At 42.4% G+C, this 15,161-nt stretch overlaps 1 protein-coding gene across 4 annotated transcripts in view; it reads right to left on the reverse strand.

Annotated features, from left to right (window-relative positions):
* FGFR3 (fibroblast growth factor receptor 3) overlaps nt 1-15,161 on the reverse strand; it is a 90,539-nt gene that overhangs the window by 54,425 nt on the left and 20,953 nt on the right. For all 4 annotated transcript variants that reach the window (XM_088454993.1, XM_088454992.1, XM_088454991.1 and 1 more), the window contains exon 3: nt 3,947-4,210. In XM_088454993.1, coding sequence (XP_088311119.1) covers nt 3,947-4,210 — 264 coding nt within the window. The remainder of the gene's footprint in view (nt 1-3,946; nt 4,211-15,161) is intronic.

The raw sequence follows: 15,161 nt of genomic DNA on the forward strand, positions 1-15,161 counted from the left end.
TGATGTGTTCCAAAAAAAGGGAGATGGGACAGCTGGGATCAGGCAAACAACAAATAGGGGTCCATTTACTAAGCAGTGTTAGGAGAAGTGAAAAGTGATAAGGTGCCAGCCAATCAGCTCCCAACTGTCATTTTTCAAACACAGCCTGTGAGCTGGCAGTTGGGAGCTGATTGGCTGGCACCTTATCACTTTTCACTTCTCCTAACACTGCTTAGTAAATAGACCCCATAATCCCCAAACCCCAAATCACACTATCAACAGACAAGCAGCCACTGAGGGGAGAACCATCCTGAAATTTTGAAATTGATGACAAATCTCATGTTCGCAATTGGACGGAGCGTCCTGCCGGAGCGGATATGTCGGGAATGTCGCCACTTAGAATGACTTTATATTCCGATTACATAATGCGTACCTGGCGCTACATAATGTTACAGGGGACGGAGATCACTGCGGCCATAATACTACAACAGGGTCTCAGGGGTAGTTGAGAAAATTTAGAACTAGTAGAAACATAAAATATTCTTTCCTCAGTGAAAGAAACCCTTTATCCCTGAAGAAAAATGACATATTTACAATCAATTTGTCAAAATGATGGATTTATAACACAGGGCAGCAAGGTCCGTCGGTGTGTGATATATACGTCACTTAAAAGGCTGCTTAACTCGTCCGTCAGCTAACAGGAGGAAAATTGTTACCTTTCATAAAGATAAGAGGTTTTTAAAGAGAAATATTAAATATTAGGATAGTCTGTATCATTCATTTGAAAGATCAGATCAGTTTTCTTTTGGTTAAGGTTCAATGTGAGCCTGACAGCATAAATCAGCTCTCTCTTCATGAAAGACACCAAGGGCCTCATTTATCAACAAGTTTTAAAACTTGTTGTGTATGATAAATGGTGCTCCAGCCAATCAGCTCCTGTCATTTTCAAACAAATGACAGAAGCTGATTGGCTGGAGCATCAATATCATTAAACTCGTTGTGTATGATAAAACTCGTTCTTAAATGGGCCCCTAAGTCCTAAAATGCTATAGCGTAACCCGGGCCCCCCAGTGGTCACTGTGACCTAAGCAGGAGCCTAGGTTTCAGAAATAAAAGAATAAGCAGCATTTAAATAACTAATAAAATGAACAAGAGTATAAAGCCCTACATTCACGTTGGGAGCCCAAGTTGACCTAATGCAGAGTTTCCTAAATTCCGCCATTACAGTCCAGGTTTTAAGGGTAGCCATGCTTAAGGTGACTTAATTAGTACCTTAGTCGATGCGATTTAACCATCTGGACTCAAGCATGGCTATCCTTAAAACCTGGACTGTAATGGCGGAGTTTGGGAAACTCTGACCTATTGGATAACATAGATCTGGGCTAGCCAGTTAATATTAGACCCATTTTACAAGAAACCTATTAGAGTTCTGCCAACAGAAAAGTTATACAAAAGTCCATTGTAAATCATCAAAGTCTCCCCAGGTTTAAAAAAAAATAAAAATAAAAAAAAGTAATCAAGTGTAAAACAAAAAAAAAAAACTAATAAAAGCAAAAAAAATTAACATTACAAAAATTTAATAAATAGTAACTCCATTTGGAATGTAAAAGGTGAGAATGGGATTTCAGTATTTGGACTGTTATGGAGGAGGATTGGAGGTGAATAGATAAAAAGGGATAACATCTGCCGAGTAGGGCCAGTTCTCGGCAGTATTCTGGTAATAAAAAGAGACAATCTGCCACTATAGTTTTGGGAAGGATAATCCTGAGTACTGACTGACTTCCAGTTAATAAATTGCAGAAAGTTAGACAAAACATTCGGCAAGTAAATAAACTCGTGGTTAAATGCTTTATTTTAGTTTTCTGCAAAAATTCCAGGTAAGAATTCTTTGACTTAAAAAAACCCCAAATAAACACGAAAAAAAAAGGTTAGTGTTTGAGATTGAGAAATCAAAAACAAACATGAGCCTTTGAGCTTCAGCATGAAATCGGGGCAAGGGGAAGAGAAATGAGATTTGATCCTTTAAAAACGTCTAGATTATTACTCTTCCCACTATCAAAACATTTTATCACTTTACCACCTCCCTGGACCCACAGCTGGTTTCTATTCAGAGTACCACCAGCTGCCCAATTTCAGCCCCCAACTTGCCCCTTGATCCTTAAAGCATTTTAATGCAATTTTATAGACACAAACACATTTTAGGATCTCAGAAGTTCCCCAAACTCTTCTCCTGTTACTATTTTAATAGAGAAAAGTAGGTGGTGGGTTTGGGGAGGGGGAACCACTGAAAAGTCCAACTTTCTCTTTGACTATTTAATTGATATGACCTCCAAACGTCTGTCGGAATTTCAAATAATATGTGATTAAAAGCAGATGTATAACAAGGTGGCAGGAATAGAGACGCTGTCCGAAGACTTTGTTTCATTTTGTTTAATCCTGACCAGAGAGAGAGAGACACACAGAGAGAGGAACCCTTTTGAGGTCTGATACATGGTCACACCAGGACGGCTGCTGACCCCGCTGCCCATCTCCTGGGCTAGATATTAAAATTCCAGTCAGACCGTTGAACCACTTTACACAAAGCAAGGATAGTGTTGATCTGCTGCTAATCCAGCTGGCTTTGATAATGAATTGCATGCTGCTAATTATTTTGTAATTACGGGTTGATAACCAACTCCTCAAAGCAACCTGGCGTTTGGATTTTTCGGTGGTTCAAGAATGTAACAGAAATGTTAGATTGACCTTGCCATATTAAAGAGAACTCCATTTGAAAATGTAGCAGTTCTCCTTTATACTGTAAAGGTGCCTTAAGAGAGAAGAGAGGAATGAAAAATATCAAACATAAAACAGAGATGACATTTCGTAGCAAGAATAAGGAACTTCTTCAAACCCCAAAAAATAAATGCACATGAATGTGCTGACAATACATCAGTGTCTATGCAACTATATATTGATCCATTTTGATTCTAAAGTTGTTGAGATTAGTAATTAGATATAATTTTGTGCAAAAGGGATTATGGGGCCGATTCAATTCAGCGCACTGTGAATATTTCTGGGAAGTTGGTTCCGGAGATATTCAACTGAGCGCGCTGTTTAGTCAGACTATAACAACTTAAGTCGGAGAATGCCGGTCTTGCGACTTAACCTGGGTGTTTAGTCGCGAGAACCAGCATTCTCCGACTAAAGTGCCGGACGAGAGGCTGCTAGCCTCGCGGTTTGCACTTTAGTCGGATTTCTCCTTGCACCCCCAGGACGGTGCGAGAAGAAATCTTTTAGTCTGCTTAACAGCGAGCTGAATTGAATAGGTCAGGGAACTCCTGCCCGGCGCTATTAACAGTGCGCTGAATTGAATTGGCCCCTATGGGGTAACGTTATACAAATACACTTCTTTCGAACAATTACATCTAGGGGTACGTTTACGAAGCGGCTTCTTGGCAAGTTAAAGCCTAAAATTTAAAGCGGCAATTATGTTAAAAGAAAAAACACGCTGCGTTTTGCTTTTAATATCATTGCCCCTTTAAGTTTGGGGAATAAACACGCTGAGAAGAGGCCCTATTTTGGAATGCATCATCTGGAACCTCAAATGTCAGCTTAATAATTGTTCTCTGCACTTCCTGTGTTTGAAGACCAAGGTCTGGAGGTTCTGTAAAGCATTTGGAAAGCCCAAAGATCACAACGCATAGACAGAAATGCCATGTGGCTCGTCTTATCCAATCAGGAGCATGAAGACATGTTAATGCGTCTGTTGTCCCATCCTGTGGCTTTCACACTAAAGGCCTCGGATAGGTATGTATATAACCACTGCTGTGAGTTGAGTTTTAAACCTGTTTATCCAGTGGCCGAGACTTGGCAGTCAGCAGTAGGATCACCACATCACAGCTGACTGGAAATTTAAACCCGCTGGAGAAGGAGGTTTAAAGTTATCGTCTCAATAAGATACATTAATACCAAAAGGTCAGCAGCTTACCGGCTACTCTGATGGTGAAGTTCCGGAGAATCTCAGTAGAATGCCACAATGTACAACTATAAGTCCCAGAGTCGTCATATGACACGTTTGTGATCTTCAGCAGGTTCTGCCTTGAGTGCGTCCGGTTGTTGGCCCTAAGCGCAATCCCATCTTTCAGCCATAACATCGGCATAGGAGGGCTATCCACACTACAAGACAAATCGAGGGTGTCTCCAATCCCAAACATAAGCTCATCAAGAGGGGACGGCTCTCCTGTGAGGTAATCTGAAGGATGAGAAAGAAAACAAAAAAAAAGGTATAAAAAAAAGTGGACAACACCCTTCAATTATCAGAACTGGAAAATGTTAGACATTATTTTTCTCATCATCATCATAATCTTTTATTTATAAAAAGGTCCCACAAGGGTTCTGTAGCACCCCACAAAAACATAAAACAACAATATATGTAAAGACAGTATATAAATACAGTAAGACAGTAAATGAAGCGCTGCGGAATATGTGTGCGCTATATAAATAACTGGTAATAATAATAATAATAAATGCAGTAAGCATATAATTATAAAATAATTAAGTAGAGACGACTAAAGGGCAGAGGGTCCTGCTCAAATGACTTTACAATAATAAATAAACAAACCAACACTGGTATTATATGCATAATGAAACATTCGCCAGCAATACCAGATTCAGCAAAAGAGAGAACAAAGTAAATGATAATGAAGATCTTGCTAAAAACTAAATAAGTCAAAACGTAAATGAAATAGAAATTTCATTTTCGACGAAGGAGATATCTTTTTCCAGGCGGTTTTAGTTTCAGCCATGGCGTGCGGCCCAGTTATGCATTGAGCGGATTACGTCCATAGCTTAAAAGCTTGTAAAAATACTGATCAGACGACGCTATAATCAATGCTCAATCAATGGTTTATCGAGTTATGATAAAGTGTCCATTATCTCGATCTATTATTGAGCTTTACAATGAGCAGTCACACCGTGGATGGTATCTGCTGAGCTCATTCACAGACGCGCACCATTGTCGCGTGTTCAGCCATCTTCCTGGGTACAGAGGCCGCCCGCAGCTTGCACTTACTCACTGTCGCCCTACAGCCCTTGCAGATGAACCAACCAAGAGTACAAGACTTGACAACTACAGATCGGAAATAGTGGCCATTATTTTTGTGTCTGCTTGGTACCAAATGCCTATTGGATCTTAAACAACCTGTTATAACGGGTGTGGATTGAAAGATCTACAGTAAACAGGTACACAATGTCTAGATAGACACCAGATGTTTAACAGACAATAGGTCGCTAGGCACAAAAGGTCAACAGGGACAAATGTCAACACACTAAAGGTCGACATGTAAGAAGGGCGACAGGTACATGGTCGACAGGGTCAAAATGTCAACACACAAATGGTCGACACAATTTTTTTTTTTTCTACCCCTAATCTTCACCATAACCCTAACCCTCCCCTTGGTGACTAACCCTCACCGTCGGGGTAGGTGCCTAACCCTAACCGTCCCTACTAGTGCCTAATGGGGGGTATCCACTTGTAGATATACAAACGAGAGCACGATTACGACACTGCAGTCGTGCTCTCGTTTGTATAGTTAGTGATGTGCCTAACCCTCTGGTAAGTGTCTAACAAAACAAAAAACTTATGTGTTGACCATTTGTGTGTGTCGACCTTTTGACCAAGTCGACCATTTGTCCCTGTCGATCTTCTTACATGTTGACGTTTTGTCCCTGTCGACCTATTGTCTGTCTAACATCTGGTGTTGATCTAGACATTGTCGACGTTTTTACTGTAGATCTATAGACCGGATCCCTTTATAACAGTTCTCGGAAGTAATTCCCAAGTGAAGAGGTCCTGTGGAGCTATTAATATCAGATCACCACTAAGGAGTATATGCAAAGTGTCAGCAAGGACTTGTAGGACGATGCAGGGGTTCAGAAATACCATAAAGGCCCAAGTGTAACCGTGGATCACTTCAAACTCATGCTCCCAATCCATTAACTTTCTTATTAAAGGAGGGGGATCTTTCCAAGCAAGGCTGGGTACGCGCTACACGAAGAGCGTACGATGCGATGGAACGATACATCACGCCATGCAGACACAATGCGCGATGCTGTGTACAGTGACGCAATGCGCCATTCCATGCTGAATTTAGTTGCTTGGTGTCTTTCACCACATTGTCTGATCTGATGTGCAGCACATCACATGGGAAGATGCGATGAACGACCAACGTAAATATGCAATTGGGCGTACACACTATGCAATCCAATCAACATATTGTTCAGTTAGGCTCCAAAATTATATATATATATATATATATATATATATACACACACATATACATACATATATATATATGGTACAAGGGATGACAGTGTTACCGCAACACCTCAAACACTTAATGACATGGTTCACAAAACTTTCAACAATAAAATGAAAAGATAAATAAAAAATAAAAATACTCAACATCACTAGGCGACGGAAAACGAGTAAATAATTGGAAGAAATAATTACGAGCAATTTTTCAGGGTATTTACATAAGGCAGGGGTTGCTTATTTTAGTTAAATCACTGACCTTGCCATTAAAATGAGCTCTAAACCAATTTGAAGGCTCAAAATAAACAGCGAGCAGTAAAAGGCTGGCTGGAGTTAGACTCCGCTCCTGCTTCCTGTCACAGGCTTCTGTCAGGACATGATATTTACACAATTCTTACTCTGCAAACCTGCCCGAAAGGCCTGTCAGCATTACACCCCTCAGGATCAGCCTTGTCAGAATAATTATATGAGTGATAAACAGTTTTTCACTTCTAAATGCCCAATTTTCTCTTCATCATGGCTCAAAAAAAAAAAAAAGGAAAAAAAAAAAAGGAGAACAGGATAGCTCTAAAGCGCGAGGAAAAATAATTATTCTGAAGTTTAGGACACTCCCCTAATTACGATTAAAACAATGTGTGTATAATATATATATATATATATATATATTCTATATATATTTATTTATTACACATACATACACAGTCGAGGACCGGCACTCAAATAAACATATATCCAACTTGCACTTCCGGTAATCACATACGTACACTACAACCAATTTGGATGGCACTCAGGGTATGTAAATAACCTGGACAACCAGTCACAAGTTTTCAGTCAACGTTTCAGAGCTCTGGGCTCTTTTAGTAGTCTTGATAAAAGAGCCCAGAGCTCTGAAACATTGACTGCAAACTTGTGACTGGTTGTCCAGGTTATTTACATTGCAGAGACCCTGAGTGCCATCCAAATTGGTCGTCACACACACACACACACACACACACACACACACACACACACACACACACACGTATATACATATTTACACTCACAGGTACTATTAATCACTAGGTTATTATCTCTTGTAATCAATTGCCAACGATTATTATTCAGTATTACACATTCCACATTGCAACCTAAGAAATGGATAATAAAGGTGCATAATATATATATATATATATATATATATATATATATATATATATATATAATGATACACAGATGATCCAGCACTCACAATGATCAACATTGGTATACCTGCTCCGGTGCCCTCCTTACAGGGAACAGCGTCCCCGATGCATACAGCACACAGAGCCGGCACTCGGAGACCTTCACACGGTGTATACAACAAATAAACGTTTAATCCATCAACTTTTCGGGACCACATGTCCCTTCCTCAGGATGCACAATACAGAATACCAAATGTTGTTGTATACACCATGTGAAGGTCTCAGAGAGCCGCCTCTCTGTGCTGTATGTATATATGTGTATATATATATATATATATATATATACACACCGCTCCTCTCCTCTATGGGGGGAATTTAAGTGTGCAGCGCGCCGGTGGCCACCATCTGTCGCCCGACGGAGCAATTCAATTGTTGCTCTGTTCGGGTGTGCACAGCCGTCGGCGCTAACATTTCTACTCGCAGCCCCCGAGCTGCCGTGTAGAGACGACTGAAAAGTGACCCGTTTGAGAGCTCAAATGGGACTTCGCAGGCGCGACAATATTCCGGCATTTTGACGGGCTGCTAACTAGTATCAGAGTAAATGTGTATTGCCCATAACTCCTGTCAAACCAAATAGGTAAAGAGGGATGCTTGTATTGGACCCATTACCAGGAACTGCCATTTGTGGCCTGAGCCAATACTAGCAACCAATCAGATTCTAGCTATCATTGTATAGAGTGTACTAGATAATTGATAGCTATAACCTGATTGGTTGCTATGGGGAACTTCTCCACTTGTCCTCTTCAGAAAGTTTGATACACCTCCCCTTATGAAATGGCCGCCTACCAATTCACTAGGTACTAGTAATATCACCATTGTACAGCACACCGCTGCTAGCAAGCCTGATCCAATTTGCAGGCCAATTGCTGGCTGGTATGAAGTCCTAACACAAAACTACAGGCTTGAATGGTGTTACTACTCATTTAGGAGACACGTTTGGAAAAAAATACAGGAGGTGATTCCTGCAAACATCAGACTCCACCCAAAACAGGGTCATTTTTGGAAGACGATAAAAGATAGTTGGTCTAAGAGGTGGCAGTCTTGATTCGGTGTGGTAGCAATGAAGGGATGAAGCATTAGCCACCACTAAGCGTGCACATTCATATTGTATTTAAATGTTTTCTGCTGATGGCCCCTGCTGTCTATTACCTCTGGGTATTGAGTGGGTCAAGTAGTGGCAGGTGGCAGGACAGCGGGCCTTAAGGAAAAGGCCCTGGGCAGCAGATCAGTCATGTTTTGACAACTTTGGCTGGGGCCTAGCTGAGTGTCCTGGACTGAAACAATCTCCAATACACCAAAAGGTGGGGCTGGATACCTTGCCTCTAGCCTTTCAGGCAGGTTATGAAATGATTTTGTTGCATGCCGTGCAGGATAAAGGATTACAGGCAATGTGAAAGAGTGGAATGCAGGACGATTTACTTCAAATGTAATTTTTTTTTAATATTCAATGAAATGGCGAAGACCAGCTCCTACCAACACAGCCAAAGAGCACAACAAAAAAGTCCCGAGTCTTTTATTTACACTAACTTTAGTGACATACGTCCTGCTAGCCGAGCAAAACAGTTCTGCATATAGCACATTTGCCTTCGCAAACAGTTACATGGGTTCTAGACGGCTGATCAGTAATGCTTCCGTTTGCCAATTAGCAAGATGGGTCTTCTCTGGGTCATCTGTGTCCTGGTATGGAGCCAAGCTCAGCGTGCGTGAAGGCGGGAAAGAGCTCAAGTAGTTTGTTGATAAAACAAGACATGGCTTGGTGAGCAAGGGCCGTTTTTAACCAAGAAGATAAGGAGCACTTGTGGCTCGGGCTTTACAAAGGAGGCGTGACTGGAAGATTGGCTCCTGTCACAAAGGATACTCAGCAAGAGCCGAACAAGCAGAAAGCTGTCTGCTAGGTCACCAGCCGCTCACTCGTTAATGCATCCTCATAGAAACCAGTGCATCCAGCCGGCACTTTTAATTCGGTCAATAGCAAATAAAGCATATTACATGCATTCCAAGATGGACACACACTCTAGAGAGCACAGGCCATGTTGCCACATAAGTCTTATATTATCCTGAAAAAGGATAATATAAGACTTATATCACCTCGAGCCATTGTAGTAAGGATATCCATGCTTGTGGGCAGTCGATTAAATCCAATTGACTGAGGTAACAATTAAATCACCTGTGCTCAAGCTTGAATATCCTTAAAACCTGGACTGCAATGGCGGTGTTTGTGAACCTCTGCATTACAAAAAATACAGTTTAAGTGATCTGGATTTGCTTAAGTTTCACTTTGGGATATCCCTGGCTACATCTGTGCATTCATTTTATGGAGACATGCTATAGCACAAAAGGTCACGTTTGTACATCCCATCTGGTATATTGCATCATTCACTGATTATGGGTACACAATTGTTCAAATTTAACAAGTGCACACAGAGAAGACATAAGCTAGGTACACACTGGATGATGTGTACCGGGACGATAGGTCAGCCCTTTGGACCGACATATCATACTGTGGGTACACATTAGAGAGAGACGTTATGAACGACGGAATGACCACTCGTTCCGTCCTTTAGTAACATGAATGGGGTGGGCTTGCAAGATCGTCAGGTTTAACGTGCAGCACCTCAAACCTGACGACGTAGCGGGAGAGCGCATATTGTGCATACACACTGAACGATAGGTCGTTACGATTTGGCGACATCAGAACGACATCCCGCCAGTGTGTACCTAGCTACAACCAATGAAAAGAAAATGTAGGCATTCCTGGTGACACCAATAGTGAACACAAGGAAGCGGCACAAAACTTCCTCTTTACAGGGAGTGGGATTTAATAGTACGTGATGGCCCGCTGCTCACCTAACGGCCAGTTACACTGCTGCTCTGTGGGGCATGAGGGAACACATGCGATACCAGCGGACGCCGTGTGTCATTCCAGAACGGCACATCACGTCGATGCCGTGGAATTGATCCCCGCCTCCCATGAAACATTTAAATGATCTCCCTTCACTAAAGCCCTTAGGCCTAGAAGCTAACAGATTTACAGGTCATATGGAATAACAGGAGGGAAAAGCTACCAGTGACATTCAGCATTATACAGACAGGCTCACATGTATCCTTCAAATAAACACTGCTTTTATCTAAGAGCAGGAGGAAATGAAGATAAATGGGTCTCGTTTCAAAGAAAAAAAAAAGAACCGGATAGAACAAGAGTACCCTCCTTGCATAGGAGGCAATAACAGGCCCTCTTTAAAGTTTAAACCCCTGTCAGATTCAGGCAGTAAGACAAATGGATTTCAATTTTTGGATTTATTTTTTTCAAGACTAATTGGTCACATACTGTCAGATTACTCTGCTGAAATAAATCTAATAAAGATAAATAAATAAATTGCTAATGACAATGACAGGCCACCAATACGTTAAGTATTTGCCAGATGATCAGCGTACCTCGCTTTTGGTCAGACACAAATTTATTTTATGTATATTATAATAAATATATTTATATTTTTTTTTTTTACATATATTGGGGGGGAGATGTATCAAACCTTGGAGAGAGATAAGGTACCAATCACCTCATGTCATTTTTCAAACACAGCCTGTAAAAGTGACAGTTAGGAGCCGATTGGTTGGTACTTTCTCTCTCTCCATTTCACCTCTCTCCAAGGTTCGATACACCTCCCCCACTGTATGAGATCGATGATCCAGATACACATTAGATATCTTTTTAAAAGATAAATAAATCAGCAAGAAAAGAAAAAAACCAAACTATATATCAGACTAGAAAACGGCATTAAAAGCAACATCTAAAAGGCGAACATAAATTAACCCACTTATCAAGTCACTAAAATCTCTGTATTCAAAAAGATAAATCATTTTGATGACAGAAGCTGATATATACGCCCAGTGTGGCAGATAGAGAAACAGATGTGACTATGGACAAATCTATAAATCTGTGTCCATTCACAGACACTCAGTACCCTTGATTTGAGTCTGTAGGAGAGTTTCCAGAGATTACGTGGTGCTTGGAGACATCCTGACACTCCCCTCCTGTTGTCTACTCACAAGATTTACTACTGTCAATTAGTTTTCTGTTACAATAACAACTTTCATTACAGGAAAAAAATAAATAAAGTTGCTGGAGATGCAAAACTAAAATAGTACTTTACTCCATATATTTTGGGGAGCGGGGGGTATGCACAGTACCTCAGCACGTTACCACCTCTATAGCCAGTAAACATACTTTCTTAACATAAAGAAAGTGTCTTTTTGGATAAGTCCTGGTTAGTGAGTTGTTTTGTGCTTGTGTAGTCTGTGCAGTGTTTGGGTTGGACAGAATATTGTTACAGCTGTTGTGCCTATTAGACTATGCAAAGTTTATATAGTGTTCCCGCTAGACTGCCGGCAGGGCGCTGGGGGCAGGGCCGGATTAAGGTCCACATGGGCCTGGAGCTTAAAATGTTCAAGGGCCTATACTGAGAAGGGGAAGAGCTGTGATCGGTGCTGTGTGGGTGTGGTCAAAGTCACCTGGGTGTGTACACCCCCTACACTGAGGCACAATGTCTCCTTAACTACATAGAAATAGAAAAATTGCATTTTTTTTTTTTTTGGGGGGGGGAAAACTAGAAAAACCATTTAAATACTTAAAATGCCAGTTAGGCAGCTGGTAATCATGCTGTTATGTTGATGGGCCTATTTTTATGTGGAGGCCTGGAGCTGTAGTCAGGGTTGGACTGGCCCACAGGGGAACAGGGGGAAATCCCCGGTGGGCCCCACTGCCTGTAGGCCCACCTCTTCCTCTAGGGGAAAGGTTCCAGACCTCAAATTATAGATTGTTACTCTATTAGATGGTCAGTTACCAGGAACATTGATCAGCATTGGGGCTTGGTTCTCTTCTATAGAAACTACACCAAGGTTTGCCCATTCGTTAGCCAAGCATCTGTGGTGGCTGACCATACCCCCTCTGGTGGATGACCACACCCTTTGAGCATGGGCCCCTATCACTGTATTCCCCCGGTGGGCCCTTCATGTCCCAGTACAACACTGGCTGTAGCTCCATCCTCCCCATTGTTAATCTGGCCCTGGCTGGGGGTGCCGTCGCACATGTTCCTGAAAAGGGGGGGGAGTCGCCGGTCAGGGAGGGGCGGGTCCTTGTGACACACCTCCAATTTGTCACATTTGGGGGCGTGCCCAGCACTTATGGAGGTGCTGGGCTTCCCCCAAGCTCTCCGCTCACGATGAGTAGAGATGAGCGGTTCGGTTTTGGCTCGGATCTTCCCGACAAGTTTTGTGAAAACTCTAAAGCTTGAACTCTGGACTTTACAGGGTTGAAATCCGGAGCCATATAAATCCGGTAATTCATTCAGCCTACATAAGCCACTAGCGACAAATACAAAATGAAACGCACAATACAGTGATCGGTTTACTACTGTTTTTCTGCAACACAAAACCCGGCTTGTGTTGCAGAACAGGTGACAACAGGAAATCACCTCATACAGTGGTCACCCCCTTGATTCAGAGCTCAGTTCAATGGAAACCCGGGCTTCGTCTGAATGCTTACACTTCTAATGTGTGCTACCTAATCTGTACTGGATGCCGGCAGCGGGCTGCAAATACACCACAACAATAGGCTTAATCCCATGTATCCTGAAAAAGCCTTGACATCTAAATAAAGAATAAAAAAATAAAAAAAAATGTAAAAAAAAAAAGAACAGCCTTGTCACATAGAGATGGAGAAATCTTAGAAATGGGGTGGGACAAAGCCCTACAAATCACACAATGAGCTAAATGCCGCTGCACAGCTAATTAAAAGCGGAAGCGCAGGCTCTTCACAGTTAATATTGTGTAAGGAGTTCTCCATCTATTCAGAGCCGACCCCCAACTGGGCCCATATTCAGGGAGAATTAATTGTCATTCCAACTACGAGTGTCCTAGTTTCAAACTGAAAATTATTCCCTGGTAGGATGGGAAAAAAAAAAATATAATATAAAACACACACACACACACACACACACACACACACACACACACACACACACACACACACACACAGTGTCCTTCTGCATAATTCATTATACAGTAATTTTAGACGGTTGAAGTCAAATTACAAATGATAATAATGATATTAATAATAATAATTACATTTGGGCTAAACTGAGGAATAAGAGAAAGGAGGAAGAAGAAGAAAAAAAAAATCCCGCCAGAACAGACTTATTATCAATGAGATATTACCCTACCGCATATATAAAATCAACAACAACTACTAAAACAGGCTCCAGAAGAGTTCCACGTTTCAGTTGTTCCAAGACATGACCGCAGACGCAATGCAGAGAGCAGTGATTGGAGAATGCAGCAGATAGCCAATCAGTGCTCTCGATGCAAGAGGCAAGAGACTATAGAGCTGATGCAGAGAACCTGAACTGGTTGACGCAGCGGAAATACAATCAGTGATCGCAAAACAAGGGAGGGCAAGATCACCGATTGGATATCTGGGGAGTGGTGCAGAGAGCACAGATTCGGCTGCAGGGGACTGATGCAGATTGAACCAACACAAGATTTAAGAGACTGAACTGTGTGTGAGGGTTGTCAACTTGTAGAAAATACATTGTTCCCAGATACTCACAATTCTGCCATTTGAGTATAGTAGAGGTGTTGTACCAATTAATTATTTATTTTATACGAGTATGTATAATGGGCTGGGGTAAGTTTGTGTTCAGCCACTTCCTAGATACATAAGGGGAGATGTATCAAACCTTCAAGAGAGAAAGTGTAGTCTATACAATGGCAGTTAGGAGTTGCTTGGTTGCTACGAGCAACTTCTCCACTTTATCTCTGTTATAGGTTTGATACAACTCCCGCAGAGACCTAAGTTGGGTACACACTAACCCAACAGTGCAGCTCGATATGTTTGGCCGGTATGCAGTCGGGAAGCCGGCGGACCTAATCCTGACAGCCGGCTTCCCGACTGTCATATACCAGCAAGGGTCTAAAGACAGGCGTTGATATGCCAACACCTGTCATTAGACATACGCCGGGAGCCCGACATCCCGATCGAAGGGACGCCAGGAGCCGAGCGCGGATAGCCGCGGTTTAATGTTCCCGGGGGGGACTTGGGGTTAGGCACCCCCCGGGAGGTTAGGTTTAGGCTAGGGGAAGGGTGGGTTAGCGTTAGGCACCCCCAGAGGGAACTTAGGGTTAGGCACCCGACAGGTTTAGGCGGCGGGGAAGGGGTGGGGGGGGGGGGTTAGGTTTAGGCACTTATAGGGGGGATTCGGGTTAGGCACTGGGGGGGAAGGTTAGGGTTAGGAACCCCTAAGGGAGGGTTAGCTTAGGGGGCAGAAATATGTTAGTATATACTTACCTTTGACGAACCGGATTTCCTCCTCTGCAGGGATGCCGCTGTCGGGATTCCAACCGCCGGGCATGGGTCCGGCGGTAAATCATACCGATTTCGTTTGGCCAGACATCACAACTGGGCGGCCAGCTGTGATGTCATTGTCGGCGGTTCCTGCAGCCAGTGTACAGGCGGCCGACGGGTCGTCCGTACACACACATGCAGATGCAGCAGTATATCTGCAGGATGTATCGGTATTGGCTGTGCTGCAGGGCCGACCTGCTATATCTGTGAGCAACGTCGTTCACAGACATCCGCTACTGATGTGTTCGTCGATCGAACACTATATCTA

The sequence above is a fragment of the Taudactylus pleione genome, unplaced genomic scaffold (assembly GCF_031769625.1).
Source record: "Taudactylus pleione unplaced genomic scaffold, aTauple2 ptg000638l, whole genome shotgun sequence".
In the NCBI taxonomy this organism is placed as follows: domain Eukaryota; kingdom Metazoa; phylum Chordata; class Amphibia; order Anura; family Myobatrachidae; genus Taudactylus; species Taudactylus pleione.